This window comes from Strix aluco, chromosome 8 (genome assembly GCF_031877795.1).
Source record: "Strix aluco isolate bStrAlu1 chromosome 8, bStrAlu1.hap1, whole genome shotgun sequence".
Classification (NCBI taxonomy): domain Eukaryota; kingdom Metazoa; phylum Chordata; class Aves; order Strigiformes; family Strigidae; genus Strix; species Strix aluco.
Genome location: NC_133938.1, coordinates 27,741,368 through 27,755,555, shown reverse-complemented (window position 1 = coordinate 27,755,555; position 14,188 = coordinate 27,741,368). Strand labels below are relative to the sequence as shown.

General features: G+C 52.8%; 1 protein-coding gene across 1 annotated transcript in view; it reads left to right on the top strand.

The window, feature by feature from the left end:
- The window catches only part of TMEM121 (transmembrane protein 121), a 38,394-nt gene extending 24,423 nt beyond the window's left edge, over window positions 1-13,971 (top strand). Inside the window, exon 2 of the mRNA XM_074832803.1 lies at window positions 10,185-13,971. Coding sequence (XP_074688904.1) covers window positions 10,804-11,742 — 939 coding nt within the window. The 5' untranslated portion in view covers window positions 10,185-10,803 and the 3' untranslated portion in view covers window positions 11,743-13,971. The remainder of the gene's footprint in view (window positions 1-10,184) is intronic.
- Window positions 13,972-14,188: the final 217 nt, after the last annotated feature.

Below are 14,188 nucleotides of genomic sequence, written 5' to 3'. Positions count from 1 at the left end.
TGGTGTGAGCTGCACGAGGCATGTGGAAGTGTCCCCAACTGGCTGACACAGCAGAATGGATGCAAAGGAGAGGGTACCAGAGATCCTGGCTGAGATATACAGGTTGTTACTTCAAATCCCCTGTCACATGCTCGCCCCTGCCACCCCGACCCCTTCCCAGCTGCCTTAGTGCTGGCACCCATGCAAGGGGCTGCGGCAGTTCCCAGCACCTCTCGGGTCTGGCTGCCGGGTGGATGGGACCATCGCTGTGTCGCTGCCCAGGAGGCGTGTGGAGGACCTTTGGGAGGGCAACACTGCGGAAACACAAATCCCTCCTGCTGGGAGCTGTGCAGTAGTTCATTAGCAGCATGTGACACAGCATGGGTGATCCTCCTTGTGAAGATGATGAGACCAGAAGCCTTCATCAGACGCTCCTGGAAGCTCAGATCAAGGCATTTGCAGCTTTGACTCTGTGAGTCTCCAGGCTGTGCTGAAATGGAACCCTGCAGCCACTGGGGCCAGGGACCAGAAGATGCTCCATGGAGCTGAGCCACCACTCTGCCCCTGTGCTTCCAGGTGCTGGAGAAAATTTGGGAACTGGGCTTCGTCACAAGTCTCTGTGTGACCTTGGACGTCCTTTACCTTTAGAGCAGGAGTCAAAGCCCAGCTGCTCGCTGGAGATGGCATTAGGCTGAACACACTGTAGATGAGTGCTGCACGAGGGTATAAACAAAAGGTGTGGAGAGTTGTTCGCGCGATGAAATGCAAGGCACCTCATTTAGTGCCCAGACTTCAGTCTAGAAGTCATCAGCTGCCTCTGACCATGGTGTTCAAGCATCTAAATAATTCAATTAGGTGCGACCCAAGGAAAACCTATAAATGTGTAATTGATTCAGAGAGTGAGTTCTCATCCCAGGTAATTGGTCTCTCCTGGAGCAGCCTGCAGCAGCCCCTTGGCTTGGCTCGTATGCCAAGGATGTAGCTGGTTAGGTCTCTGAGTGATATAAGAAGCCTGGTCTCTAGATGCTGGAATCAAATTAGACACCAGAAAGACAGATTTTATTAGATTTATTAGATGGCTGGTAGAAGGAAAGCTGGAAACCAGAGGAAGAGAAATGTCTCCCTGGTGACCTCTGGGCTGGCATTGTTTTTCTTGCACTGCATCAAGTTGGGTGAAATGTTTATCTCCCAAGTGATGTCAGAGCAGCAGATGCCAGTGTTGCCCCCACTGCAGAAGCTGAGGCACGCACAGCATGGGGAGGGTGATACTGAGCTTGGTGCCTGTGTGGAGGGCCAACCACATCTACCCACTGTCCTCCTGAGCCTAACAAGCACAGCAACCCATCAGCACACCATCCTGCAGAGCGCCTGTTCCAGAAGGATCTGTTGGTGGCATGGGCTTAAATGATGGAGAGCAAATGTAGAGCAGAGTCCACTGAGGCCCATCTGCAGCTCTGTGGCACCACCAACCCCCTACCATGTCTCACCTGTGATTTAAGACCAGACAAGTTAATAGTTGTCTGCTGGAGGAACCAGGAGTTCTCATCCTGCTAAGTTTTCATGACAACTGACAGTGAGCTATTGCCATCAGTAGTTAACATCAGCTTTAACAAAATAAATTCACCAAGGGCATGGCAAGACAAAGGTCCCTTGATTTTTGCAAGTCACCCACTGGTTCTTTCTTGCTTGCTGTCCCTGCGTTACCGAGGTTTGAGGTGAGCTTTGCAGCACTTGAACTCAGAAAAAAGCTTTTACTGGGATACACCCATGCCCCGCTGCCTGCTCACAAATCACTTCACTGGGGAGCAAAAATAGCTGAGATGCCTTCTTATCTCACGGGGATCTGGCTCAGCTGCAAAAGCACCAGGCTGAGCAGCTCCACGCCTGCTCCTGGGGGAGCCTGTCGCCCTGTGCAGGGCAGGGCAGATGCTGCCTTAGGCCTAGGTGAGCAGCAGCATGGCAGGTGTCACTGGAGGATGAGACTTGTCACAGGAGAGCCTCTGTCTCAGGAAGGTCTCTGAGGAGGAAATAGGGGAATAAACCCTGTGGGAGCCAGCCAGGCATCGCCAGCAGTACCATCTCAAGGTGGCTTGGGAGAACAGACAGCAGCAAAATTACCCCAGGGATTAACTGGATCCCCCCATCTCTGCTGCTCGTCCACACAGCAGCATTGCAGGAGGGGGAAAGCTCCCCCCTCTGGGTTCAGATTCCCCGGTGAGGTTTGGAGGGGGCATTGCATGCACCCCGAGTGCATGGCTGAGGAGAGGGTAGCATTGCCAGGCTCAGCAGGAGCCAGCAGACATGCTTTCCTTGTATAACAGTCACTGGGCTCTGGTCCTCCATTTCTCCAGAGTGGCCAGCAGCTGCCTTGTGTTAATTAAGAGCAGAACAATCACTCTTAATCAAAGGCCAGACTGATGGCAGCAGCAGCCTGCCCAGTTCTAGCTCTACATTCCGCCTGGCTCATCCCACCGCTACTAACCCCATGCTCAGGGCAGAGAGGGAATAACAGGGGCATAATTGTTTCTTTCCCAGGGATGGCAGAGATGCCCCCTTGCTTTGTGTAGGAGCAGATCTCTCGGGGCTGGCAGATGAGTTGGTTAGCCTCCAGAGGTGCCTCCCCACCTACACGATGCTGAAGCTAACTGCTGTCCTCAAGCAGCCGTGCCCTCTGATCGCTTGGGGAGACAAGGAGAGGGAAGATTTCTTGTGACAGCAAGACACATGGTTATTCTTGCTGTCCTTCAACCCTAGCACAGCGTTTCCTCTGGGAGCTAGCACAGGAGCTCCCAAAAGCCATTGAGTGCCGAAAATGCTCCATACCTTCAGTTCAAGTAGCAGGGGTCTCCAGGATTGCAGTTTGAGAGTCAGACCCCCCTGTCCTCCCAGCTCTTCCCTTTTGAGCTTGCCCTGGTTTATATGCATCAGCCACTTGCTGCCCACAACCTTTCCTTGCATTGTGGGGGTGAGGGAGGAGGTAAGAGGATAGGTCCCTCACCTACTGCCTGTAGTCTGACAGCCAGTCTGGCCCCAGGTCAGAGAAACCAGCGGGTGCTTCTCTGCCCAGGTCTCTAGAAGAGAGCCTGCAAGCCAGCCCCTCATTCCTTCAGCCATTTATTGCAGTCATCCCTGCCCAAACACTCCATAGGTAGGAGATACCTGTGGATCTCAGATGCCCTGGGAGATTGCTGGAGTTCTGCCCCAGAGCTCCCAACAGCCCCATCCCCTGCAAGCACACTTTTAGTACTAGGAAACTCCCAGCACTCTCCTATTTATAGCTTCACACAGCAGCTTCTTTTTTCTTTTAATTAGCTGACTCTCTCTCAATCATGCTTAGATGAGGTGAGGGGCAGCCAGAGCTGCTTGGCTCTCAGGCACCTGATGCTGCCAGAGCAGTGCTGAGAGCACTCTGGTGTGTTGGGCGGGGGTGCTGGGATTAGCACTCCCGGGAAAATTTGTGCCTCCCTGCCAGCACCCAGGAGAGTGAAGACAAAGATGATCAAGAGCAGGGAGCTTTTCCATCCTCCATCTGTGGGAATTTCCAGCAGGCAGTGGAGGAAAGCATCTGTGTGAGCACTGTGTGCTGGCTCCATATTTTCCTTTCCCCTAATACTGACAATGTGAGGTTATCTGAGGACCTGGCAGTGATTCACACACAAAGGTACAGCCTCAAGCTACTGAAATCAGATCCAAATTTTATGCTCCTGGTCTGGCTTGGTCCTGGTGTGTGCATTTATGCCTCTTTGTAGCACAGAGAAAATCAAAGCTCTGGGCTTTGCTTGCAGGTGAAACTTGGTGACCGGTTGGGTTAGGCCTATCTATCCAGGAAGGTACCAGCAGAGGTCAAAGTTGATGGTGTACTGCTGTATTTTAGTGAGATGACTTGTGCAAATGCAAGTTGCAGGTGCACTGTCAACCCTGCTGTGCCTGGGGAAGGAGGGTGCCTGTGCACCAAGTGCCTCCTCACCTGTGTGATGTGCTTTGCCCCCAGCACAAGGATGGCACAGCTCCTTCAGATGAAAGCAAAATAATTTCCCAGGTAGGAGACAGGTCCAGTGTCTGGAAAAAGTGGAGAAACAGCCCAGAGAACAAATAAAGAGTATAGTTGGGTCAAAGTCCCCTAGCAGGGGCAAGTCATATCACCACTGGGAAAGCCAATGCTGGGCACAGTGTTTGCAGGAGCACTGGGGCAGGAGGGGACCTTGGAGGTCAGAGGCATGGGGAAGATGCTGATGGACTTTGGCAGAGAAGGAGCAGATCCCTATGGGTGAGGCTGGCCCAGGAGGACCCCCAAGGTAGCAGAGGGAGGAGGAGCCCCAGGGCCAGTGGGGAAAGCTCTGCTGAAGAGTGAGCAGCGGGTGCAGGGAGCCTGCAGTAGGGAGAAGAGGATGGGGACAGCTCCACGAGCAGGACCTGCATGCCATGGGCACTGAGCTCCACATTCATCTCCCACCGTGGCACGAGCACATGCAACCAGGTGTTTGCCAAATGTGCCCTGTTTTGCAAGCCCTAACCAACAAACCGTGGGGGATTTTGGCACTTTAAAATCTGGGGTTTGGTCCAGATCAGAACAAAATCTTGAAAATCCACCCGACTCGGAAACGCCAGGCAATTCCTCTACAGAAACAGCACGTTTTGCTGGGAAAATGGTAAAATGTTTTGGTAGTGTCAAAACATAGTATTATAATTTAACATTTTATGTACAAGTCAAAATGAATCATTTACCTTCTCTAAACACTATGTTTAAACACCCGAAATATCTGAAAAGCCTTTTTTTTTTTTTTTGACACGTCTGTCAAATATCATCAAACTCAGCATGTTTGTGAATGAGAAGATGTTCCTGGCAGCTCCAGCTGCCTGCATCAGCAGGAGAGCCCTGGCCAGGACAGCCGCAGAGGACAGGGCTGTGAACACAAAAGGCCATCCATCCCGCACAGGGCTCTGCTTTGGGCAAGCAGCAGTTCCCCACCCTGTCACAAAAATGATGTGATCAAGAGGGTGGTTTTATTTTTTTCCTAATCAGGCAGCAGGTCTAAAACTTTCCACTTGGGTTTCTTTTTGGGAAAGCAGGGTGAAATGAACCCCCCAAGGGAACTGAGGGGGTCTGCAGCGTGAGAGCACAGTGGACACACTCGCTGGTATAAGCAGGAGCTGGTTTTGTCTGACAGCCCTGTTGCATTGGTTATTTTAGGCAGGTTCTGGGACCAGTTTGCAGCTCTTTCCCTGTTTCTCAATGTGCCTACACGGTAAATTATCTGCAATCATTAGCAAGTGGGCTGTTTCCTCCTTCAGACACAATTAGTGGGCAGGGTCCGGAAAAATCTTCCTCAATCTCATTTCCTTCACAGGATGCTCTTGAGATGCTGGTACTGCCTGGGAGGAGGCAGGGTGCAGCCACTGCCCAGAAGCAACCTTCCCCATTCCCTAGGGTACAAGCATCCCCCCTCCGTCAGTCCCCAGGGACTGCCCTGGGAGGGGCAGCTGAAATCACAGCCTGCAGGTCAGTGAGGCTGAGCAAGACACCCACCCGCATCAATTTTCAGCAAGGTGAGGCAGGAAAATGCAATGGCATGGGGATGACATGATTTATAATTTCTCAGTCAGAGGAGAATTTGCTGTCCTTGTAAACCCCATCCTTACGTGGTGCGCAGAGCTCACAAATAATTCCGTGGGTCACAGAAAGCGTGCGATGGTGGCCCAGGGCATGGCAGAGTGGGCACTGCTAGCTGGGGGAAGGGCCTTGTGGAGCAGCAGCTCTTCAGAGGGCTGAAGGACTAAGTGAAGGGGAGCTTCAGATTTACACTCAGGAAGGCTGGAATAAATCAAAGCAATTAAAGTGCAAATGAAGCTTTAAGCAATGCAGCATCCTAACTACCTGGGAAGCACGTTGTGTATACTTTTGCCTCACTCGTTCCCTCTTTTATTTATAGACAGAATTCAAATCACTTAAATAATTTAAACTAATTTGCCAGGTAGAACCAGGGTTCGGGAAGCGCCTGCTGACATTAATGAGGCTGCATTTTGACGGTGACTCCACAAGCCCTCCAGGCTTGTCTGTGGCCACTTGCTCCCCAGACCTGGGAGATGGGGGTTGTGCAGGCGCGTGGGGATGCCGGCAGCTCCCTGCACCCGCTCAGTTCTCAGGTGTAGTGCCTGGTGCCATGGCAGGCGATGCCGGGCACGGGCAGCAAGCAGAGGCGGGAGAGGGTGCAGGAGGGCACTGGTGATGGGTGACTGCAGGTTGCAGACACTGGTAACAGCAGAACTAGTGGTAATTATTCACACTGCTATGAGCCACTGGTGTCACGGTAGAAAGCGCTGTTTAATTTTCTTCCAAACTGCCTGGGCTGATGGTGAAGCAAGGCTGTGACCGCATGTCCTTGGGTAACCATGGGTGCTTTATAGCAGCCAGGAGAGCTGGGAAAAAGAGGTACAAGACCAAGAAATAACTCCTGAGCCAGAGTAGAGGCACCAGAGTAATAAGGGCAGGGGCTGGTTGCACCTCTGCTGCTCATTTTCCCTCGGTGCCAGAGGAAGCAGGGCAGAGATGAGAGTGCAAACCCTGCACTTCACGTGGGTTTGGATCCACCTGCAGGACCCCCAAGTCTCTCCAGGAAATCACAGCACCCCCCCATTCCCACCACAGCCTCTCCTGCCCTGTGGGGACACTGGGAAGGGGCAGGCTGGGCTGTGAAATGTCATGTCCCCAAGCAAGCCCCAGAGACGGAGAGGGAACACACTGTTGCTGCCTGTCCCTGTGCTGTGCTGCGGGTCTTCACTGGTGTGGCTGGACACTGCCCTTGGGCTGTGTCTCACCAGCAGATCACAAGCTGCTGTGGGTGTTACCGAGTGCATTTGCTCACTGCGATGCAAGCAACGGAGCTGGTTGTGTAGGAGAGTGGTAGAGGAGAATATGCGATTATAGATTGAATTTTGTCCCGGTAAGGAGACCCATATTTGCCAAGACCGAAGCATTGCTGCAATACCTGCGTGTGGGAGCCCTGGCATCGAGTGGGATGCAAAGGCTGCTAGATCCCTTCCCATAGGAAGCTGCCAGCCTGGCTCGCTGGCATCCATAACACTCCGAGCTCATTACATTCAGGTGAGCTGCCCTTTATTTACAAGAATTCCTGCAGGAAGAAAAACTTTGTGAATACTTGTCTAAACAAATATTTGCCTCAGATGTGCTCTTGTGGCTATCTGACATGCTCATTTTTTTGTTTATCCAGCACGTTTCTCAAGCGGTGTCTGAATGTACTGTCAAATGCAGTCATTTAAAAATTATGAATCAGAATTTCCTACAGTAATGGTTGTTTAAAAACTACCTGCCTTTTTTAATAGTCCTCCGAGGAGGGTTTTATGTGTCCCTTCCCTGGTAGGATGGTCACACATCACTCAAACAGGCAAGCTCTGCACAGATAGGCAGAGACCTCCGTATTTCCATATAGCACTGGGGCTGCAAGAGGTGGGGAAAATACCAGCTGTGGCACAGCTGGAAAATAAGAGCTTGCACCACAGTGAATGCTTGGAAACTATTTGCAAAAAGCAAGAGAGGTGTTCGCCCTGGGTAATACAGGATTTAACCCAAGCAAAACCAGTGCTTGAGCCCTGTGATTCAGCTCAGCCCCGCAATCCCCTTCCTCCGCTCCAAAAGGTCACCGTAACAAATGAACATGTTTATCAAACCCATCCCAAGCTGCTGCGAATTGTTCAGGAGTGGACGGGAAGAAAGAATCCACTGTTTGAGCATATCTTTTGCTGAAAATGATCTGCTCAGCACTGGTGGTGAAAGACTTGTTTGCTGCTGTTGTAAACACCATGAATTAATATTGTCCGGTGCCCTGGGTATTCACTGGGAGATGGGGTAGGGTTTTTCTGTGTGCTTTCATGTAGGCGTGAGGATAGCTTGGGCTGGGAGAGTGTGCCTTCCCCTGGCTTCCCAGACCACTGGTGTAATACACAGGGGCAGAGGGGCATGATTTACAAGCAAGCTGCTTCCTAACCTTAATGTGCTGTGAGGCACCCACTGCCCTTTAAATAACTGCTGTCTTTTGAAGGCATAAGTACTTAAGGGGGAAAGAAAAACACCATTCCCTCCTGAAAGACCTAATTTATCTAGAATTATCCATCCTTGGATATAAATCCCCTGTAAAACTTGGCATGAGTTTAAAAGCAGTTACAGCAATGACTGTATATTTTTATCTGAAACCTCAAGAAAGAACAAATTGAAGCCCTAAACGGCAGCCACAAGACATCTCAGATTGCTGCTCTGGTGAGAGCGGGGCTGCAGTGAGTGCCTTGCCTCGGAAGCACCATTTAGGGCTACTTATGAATCCCCCTCCATCTTTTTTGTTTCTTTTTGAGCAATTCCTGCTTGAGAAATTATTTTAACATGCCAGTTTTCCCTGCTGTGCACAAGACTAGCAGTGGACTCAGAAGAGCAACATGGGGGTCCCAGCTGGGGAAGCGGTTTTTAAGTCCCCTGCTAACGTTTGCTGAGCACCACATCCTCGCTTGCCACATCCTTTGGGAACCAGGGCACAGGTACATGCCTCCCTGGTGTCCACCTACTCAGGCACACGTTGGGGCTGGCTCTGACTCATCTGGCTTCCCACTTTTTCTTCTTTGTTCTTCTCTCTCTAAAGCAGAAGAGAATCCAGCTTTTATTTAAATGAGGCCCTATAAACATAAGAAGCTGCAAGACACTTCCCTGTGCAAAGTAGGGCAGGTTTTTAATGGCTTACAATTCCTTAGGCTTGGTTTCTTCCCTTCAACCTTCACCTCTGCCTCTCTCCCTAGAAGCTGAGAGAGCCCAGGTTTGCTTGTGTCCTTGTTAAGCCAAGTGGTGGGGAGAAGAAGCAGTGCCACCGGGTCCTGGGTGGGCTCTGACACTGAGTCCTTCCAACAGCTCCCAGGGCTGTCCTCAGGTCCTGGTCCCGCTCCTGCAAGCAGGGATGCCCCACAGGACGGCCAGCCAGACTGCATGCATGTGCAGGGTTCAGCTCAGCACCTTTGCAGGCCTCCAAATCCAGGTTTAGTCTCAGCCTAACCCTGGCGGGCTGGGTAAGCAGTGCTCACAGACCCAGCAGCCTGACTGTGTCACCCAGAGATGTTATCTCCAGGGCCATCATTCCCACAGTGCCAAGGGCTGGAGAAGCACGGGTTGCATGAAAGATGAGGATCCATGGGCAGACGCAACTGCGGCATCCAGGCTCCGCAGGATGAGATGGGGTATCTATAGGGGAGTCTGTGGGGTCAAGCACTTTCCTCCCAGGGAGCTGCTATGCACGCAGAGCTAGGTGCCACATGGCATGTGATGGGCATATCTGACTGTGATCATTATCCATCTCCTCCACTCTGTGTAAGCAGTTTGATAGTACTCTTGAGTGCACTGGGACCTAGTCACGTCCTGGGAGTGCGGTCCCTGCTCAGAAAAGATTAATGAATTATGCAAGCACGGTATGGTGAGAAGGAGCTGTGGCCAGGAGCAGCTGAGCCAGTCCAGAAAGCTGCTGGGACCTCATGCTGCCCTGGGCACAGCTTTGCTACCTCCTGCCATGCCGGGGACAGCCCAAGCCCTGCATGCCACTCCTAACCTCACCCCTACTTGAAGAGGGACGTGCCTCACAGTCTGCGAGTTGCTTTACCCCCTCCCCTGCTGCAGCCGTGGGCAGGCGTCTGGCAGCCTGCCACGCAGAGCACCTCTTCACACTCTGTCAGGCAGCAGCTCAAGACGTGAGAAGAAACCCCCTGAGCCCTCTCCGGAGCTGGGACACAGCCAGGGTGGGTCACCTGCAGCTGGGGGTGCTGTGGGCCCAGTGGGACTTCACAGTGTTACAGGGCACTCACGGATCTGCCTGTCTCCACTTGGGTTCTGCTCCTGCTTTCTCTGTGGGAGCAGCCGGGGCTTGATCTTGCCGAGGAGTTTTGGATGGAGGGTGCCTGTGTAAGGGCAGCATGCCATGTTTCCATGCAGGACACCCTAGGCTGTGTTTGTCCTCTATAAAAAGCTGTTCTGCATTAAGCCACATGCAAGGCACAGTGGTGGGTGGCACAGTGGTGGGTGGCACAGTGGTGGGATGGCACCTGGTGGGAGCCTGGCCTATGCTGTGGTGTGGTGGGAGCTGAGGGGCGTTGTCGTCCTCGCCATCCCTTGGCCAGCATGTGGAGGGACCCTAACGCTCATTCTCTGCTACCTTTTCCAGGGATGGAGGGATGCACATACAGCTAGGAGCAGCAGGAGCACGGCACAGCCCTGTGGGGATAAGCGTGAAGGTGGTTCCCCGTGAGGACACAGCGGGACCCCCCCAGACCCTGGAGGAGCGTGGGGTCTCACTGGGAAGAGGAGAGCTCCCCTTCCTTCCCTGCCAGCCAGGTCTGCCTGTTACCCAGTCGCCTACCACATTTCCAGAGATCTGTACCAGGATTTGGGGCTCAGGGCCTGGAGGTACATTAGTGCCATAGGATCGCTGGACACCCTGACAACGATGGGGGACCCACCACAGAGGAGGGACATCCCTCGTGGAGGCCCTGCACCTCTGTGAGCCCTGGCTGCTGGTGGCAGAGGCTGCCTGGGGCTGGGGGCAGAGCTGTGGTGCTTGCAGGGCACAGCCAGTGAAGGGTGAAGAGCTGGGGACAGGGTCTGCCCAGGGCCCCGGAAGAGCGGGGCTGCCAGCTGAGCCACTGCTTCTCCAGGGACCTGTTCCTGGGGTTGGGGGACAGAGCAACCCTTGGTCCCCAGACTCACCACAGATGTCCCCCTGTGCCCCGCCAGCAGGACTGCTCCCCTAGTGCCAGCACAGAGGGAGGGCCGCTCGTCTCACGATGGTGCTGCCACCGCCCGACAAGCGCCATGTCTGTCTGACCACCATTGTCATCATGACCAGCATGGCCTTCATGGACGCCTACCTGGTCGAGCAGAACCAGGGGCCCCGCAAGATTGGCGTCTGCATCATCGTGCTGGTGGGGGACATCTGCTTCCTCATTGTGCTGCGCTACGTGGCGGTGTGGGTGGGGGCGGAGGTGAAGACAGCCAAGAGGGGTTATGCCATGATCCTGTGGTTCCTCTACATCTTCGTGCTGGAGATCAAACTGTACTTCATCTTTCAGAATTACAAAGCGGACAAGAAGAACCTGGAGACGGTGGCCAGGAAAGCCCTGACCCTGCTCCTCTCCATCTGTGTGCCAGGGCTCTACCTGGTGCTGGTGGCCTTGGACAGCATGGAGTACATACGGACCTTTCGGAAGAAGGAGGACTTGCGGGGGCGCCTCTTCTGGGTGGCCCTCGACCTGCTGGATATCTTGGACATCCAGGCCAACCTGTGGGAGCCACACAGGACCGGCCTGCCCATCTGGGCGGAGGGGCTTATGTTCTTCTACTGCTACATACTCCTCCTGATCCTGCCTTGTGTGTCCCTCAGTGAGATCAGCATGCAAGGGGAGCACATTGCCCCGCAAAAAATGATGCTCTACCCCGTCCTCAGCCTGGTCACTATTAACATCGTCACCATCTTCATCCGTGCCATCAACATGGTCTTGTTCCAGGACAGCAGAGTCTCCACCATCTTTATTGGCAAGAACATCATTGCGATCGCCACGAAGGCATGCACCTTCCTTGAGTACAAGCGGCAGGTGAAGGAGTTCCCCCAGAACGCCATTGCCCTGGAGCTCCAGCAGAACTCCCTCTCCCACAACCAGACCATCCACAGCGCACAGGGCATCCCCCATGAGCCGTCGCCCACCAGCGAGATCCTCGACACATGAGGGATCACCCCCAGCCGAGCGTTGGTTCAGATAGCCCCATGCCAAGCGGAGGAGGGATGCTGCTCTCTTGCTGCACGGGGCGAGCACGACGAACAAATCCCAGCAGCAAGGGCTCTTCTAGGCACAAAACACCAACCATGTTTTAATTGAGCTATGGAGTGTCCCCTAGACGTCTTCATCTCAGGTATAACCCTAGGAGTCCTCCAGACAAACCAAATGAACTTGCAAAGGACCTGAACCAGCTAACCCTCTCCCTCCCTCCCACCACCTTCTCCCCTCCCAAGCAAAGACCACTAAGGTTGCAGTGTCCCTTTTTACTTCTCGAGCACCTCACCTTTACTCCAAGCCTGGAACGAAGATTTTGTTACCGGAGTCCTTTTTATGGAGTGGGGACAGGGGCATAGGTGTACGGGTTGGGGGGGAGGGTGGGACGTTTGAACCAGTAAACCCTGTGATCGTAGATGTCTCTTATCTCCAATGGTTGTGTTTACAATTTCCTATTTATAATGGCTCCCGGGGGCTCCTGGGCTGCCCTGGGGGCCAGTGTCCTTTGCAGTTGGTGGTGGGCAAGAGCAGCAAGCCCTGTGGCAGGGAGCGGGGCTGGGGGCCAGCATGGCTCCCTGGCCGCGGGATGAGGGGGACTGCACCTCCACCAGCGCACTACGCCGACTCTGCTGGGAGCAATATTTGACAAGCTAAAGCTGATCTAATGCTGGTGTTTTATGTATTTCATTCACTCCAAACAACTCAGCACAATATTTCTATTTTTAGAAGGGTCTCTCTGTCTCTCTCCCTGCCGTTGCAAGCCTCCCTGCCTGCAGCAGCCGGTGCAGCCGCCCTGGCCCTGCCGGCACTGCTGCAGGCAGGCTCAGGCACCCAGGAGGGCTTAGTAATAAGGATGGCAACGATGCACTTCACTCCAGCATCGAGCGTTTATAAAGAGGGCTGCTTTCCACAGCTACTATATTTTTAAAATAAAATATTTCAAAAAAAAAACCAACCCAAAAATGAGCCAGGAAGGATGTGCTGCCCCAGGCAGGTGGCTGGGCTTGGGGATGGGCACGGGTCTCCTCTGCCGGTGTGTGCAGTGGCGAGGGTCTCAGCTAGCTGCGGGCAGTGGGGTGGGAGGCGAGGGCCAGCCGGACAATAAAGGCCCCGTGAGAGCAATGGCTTTTGGTGGTCTCTTTTCTGCCAGTGTGGGGAGGGAGGGGGGAAGCTTGGGGAGCAGTTCACCAATGGCCCAAAACACTTGTCTCCTCCTATATCCACCTCCCCTGGACCTCCAAGTGCTGTCCCAAGGTGCTGTGCCCTGCACTCAGTGAGTGGTGGGCACAGAAAGCAAATAAATGATTTTTCCAGCTGAAGTGCTGCCCCAGGGGCTGGACACCTCTCAGCTGCCTGCACCTCAGGGGAGGCGCAAGGAGACAAGCAGAAAAGCCACATCTCAAACACACCGAAATGGGATATTTTTGCTTTTTCTAAGCCAAACATTTCATTTTGAGGAGACAGAATAAAATGCCTGATGCTGTTTACATTTCTCTTCCAGATTTTCTCCTGGCTCTGCTCACCAAATTTGACCTAAATCCACAAATCGTTTCAGTCTCCATCTTTTCAGCCCATCATGATCTGTCCAAAACATTTCATCCAGCCCTGATACAGCCTTCCAAATTTAGGACCAGGCAATCACAGCTCTGCTTGGCCACCCTGTCACGCAGGGATGATTTTGGGGGGTTTCTCTACCGGGGATAAATCTGCTGAGAAATAAAATGATATATTTGCCAACAAAAGTGGATTTGCAATAGATGTAGCCAACTGGAAAAGTTTCTTCCTCTTTCCCTCAGAGAACATGAAGGGAAGAGGGCAGGTGATTTAAAAGGTATTAGCAGAAATTAATTAAATTGCTAAATTATTATGGAATACCTATGGAATTACATATTACATCTCTACTGGTGCCATTAAAATACATGCGATTAACATCAGTACAATTAACTCCCAAGTATCTAATAACATTCTGCCATTCTTTTAGGTAATTAATTTATGAGACTTTGTTTTATAGCTCTTCCCCAGAACTGAGCAGAGGAAAACCTGCAGGTGCTGGAAGCGTGGTGCTGCTGGCTGCGGTGTGGCACTGCGCAGCCCAGGGCTGGGATGTGCTGGCTCGGGCAGTGCCCAGTATCAGGCTGCACCCGCAGCCTGGGGATAAAATAAATTACCCAGGGAAAACTCTGACAGGTTGTTGTGTGTATTTTTGTTCTGTCTCAGCCTGATATTGGAATAAGTTAATATTCCCTTGAGCCTGATCTCTTGCTAAGGTTGCCTGGGGGGATGTCTGGGAATAGTGCTTTTTCCTCCTGGTGCTGTAACCTCCAAGCAGGCTTAGAGTCCCCACAACCTTTTCCCAAGGCTGCAAGACCCTGCTTCCCACTGCTGACATGGAATTGTTGTC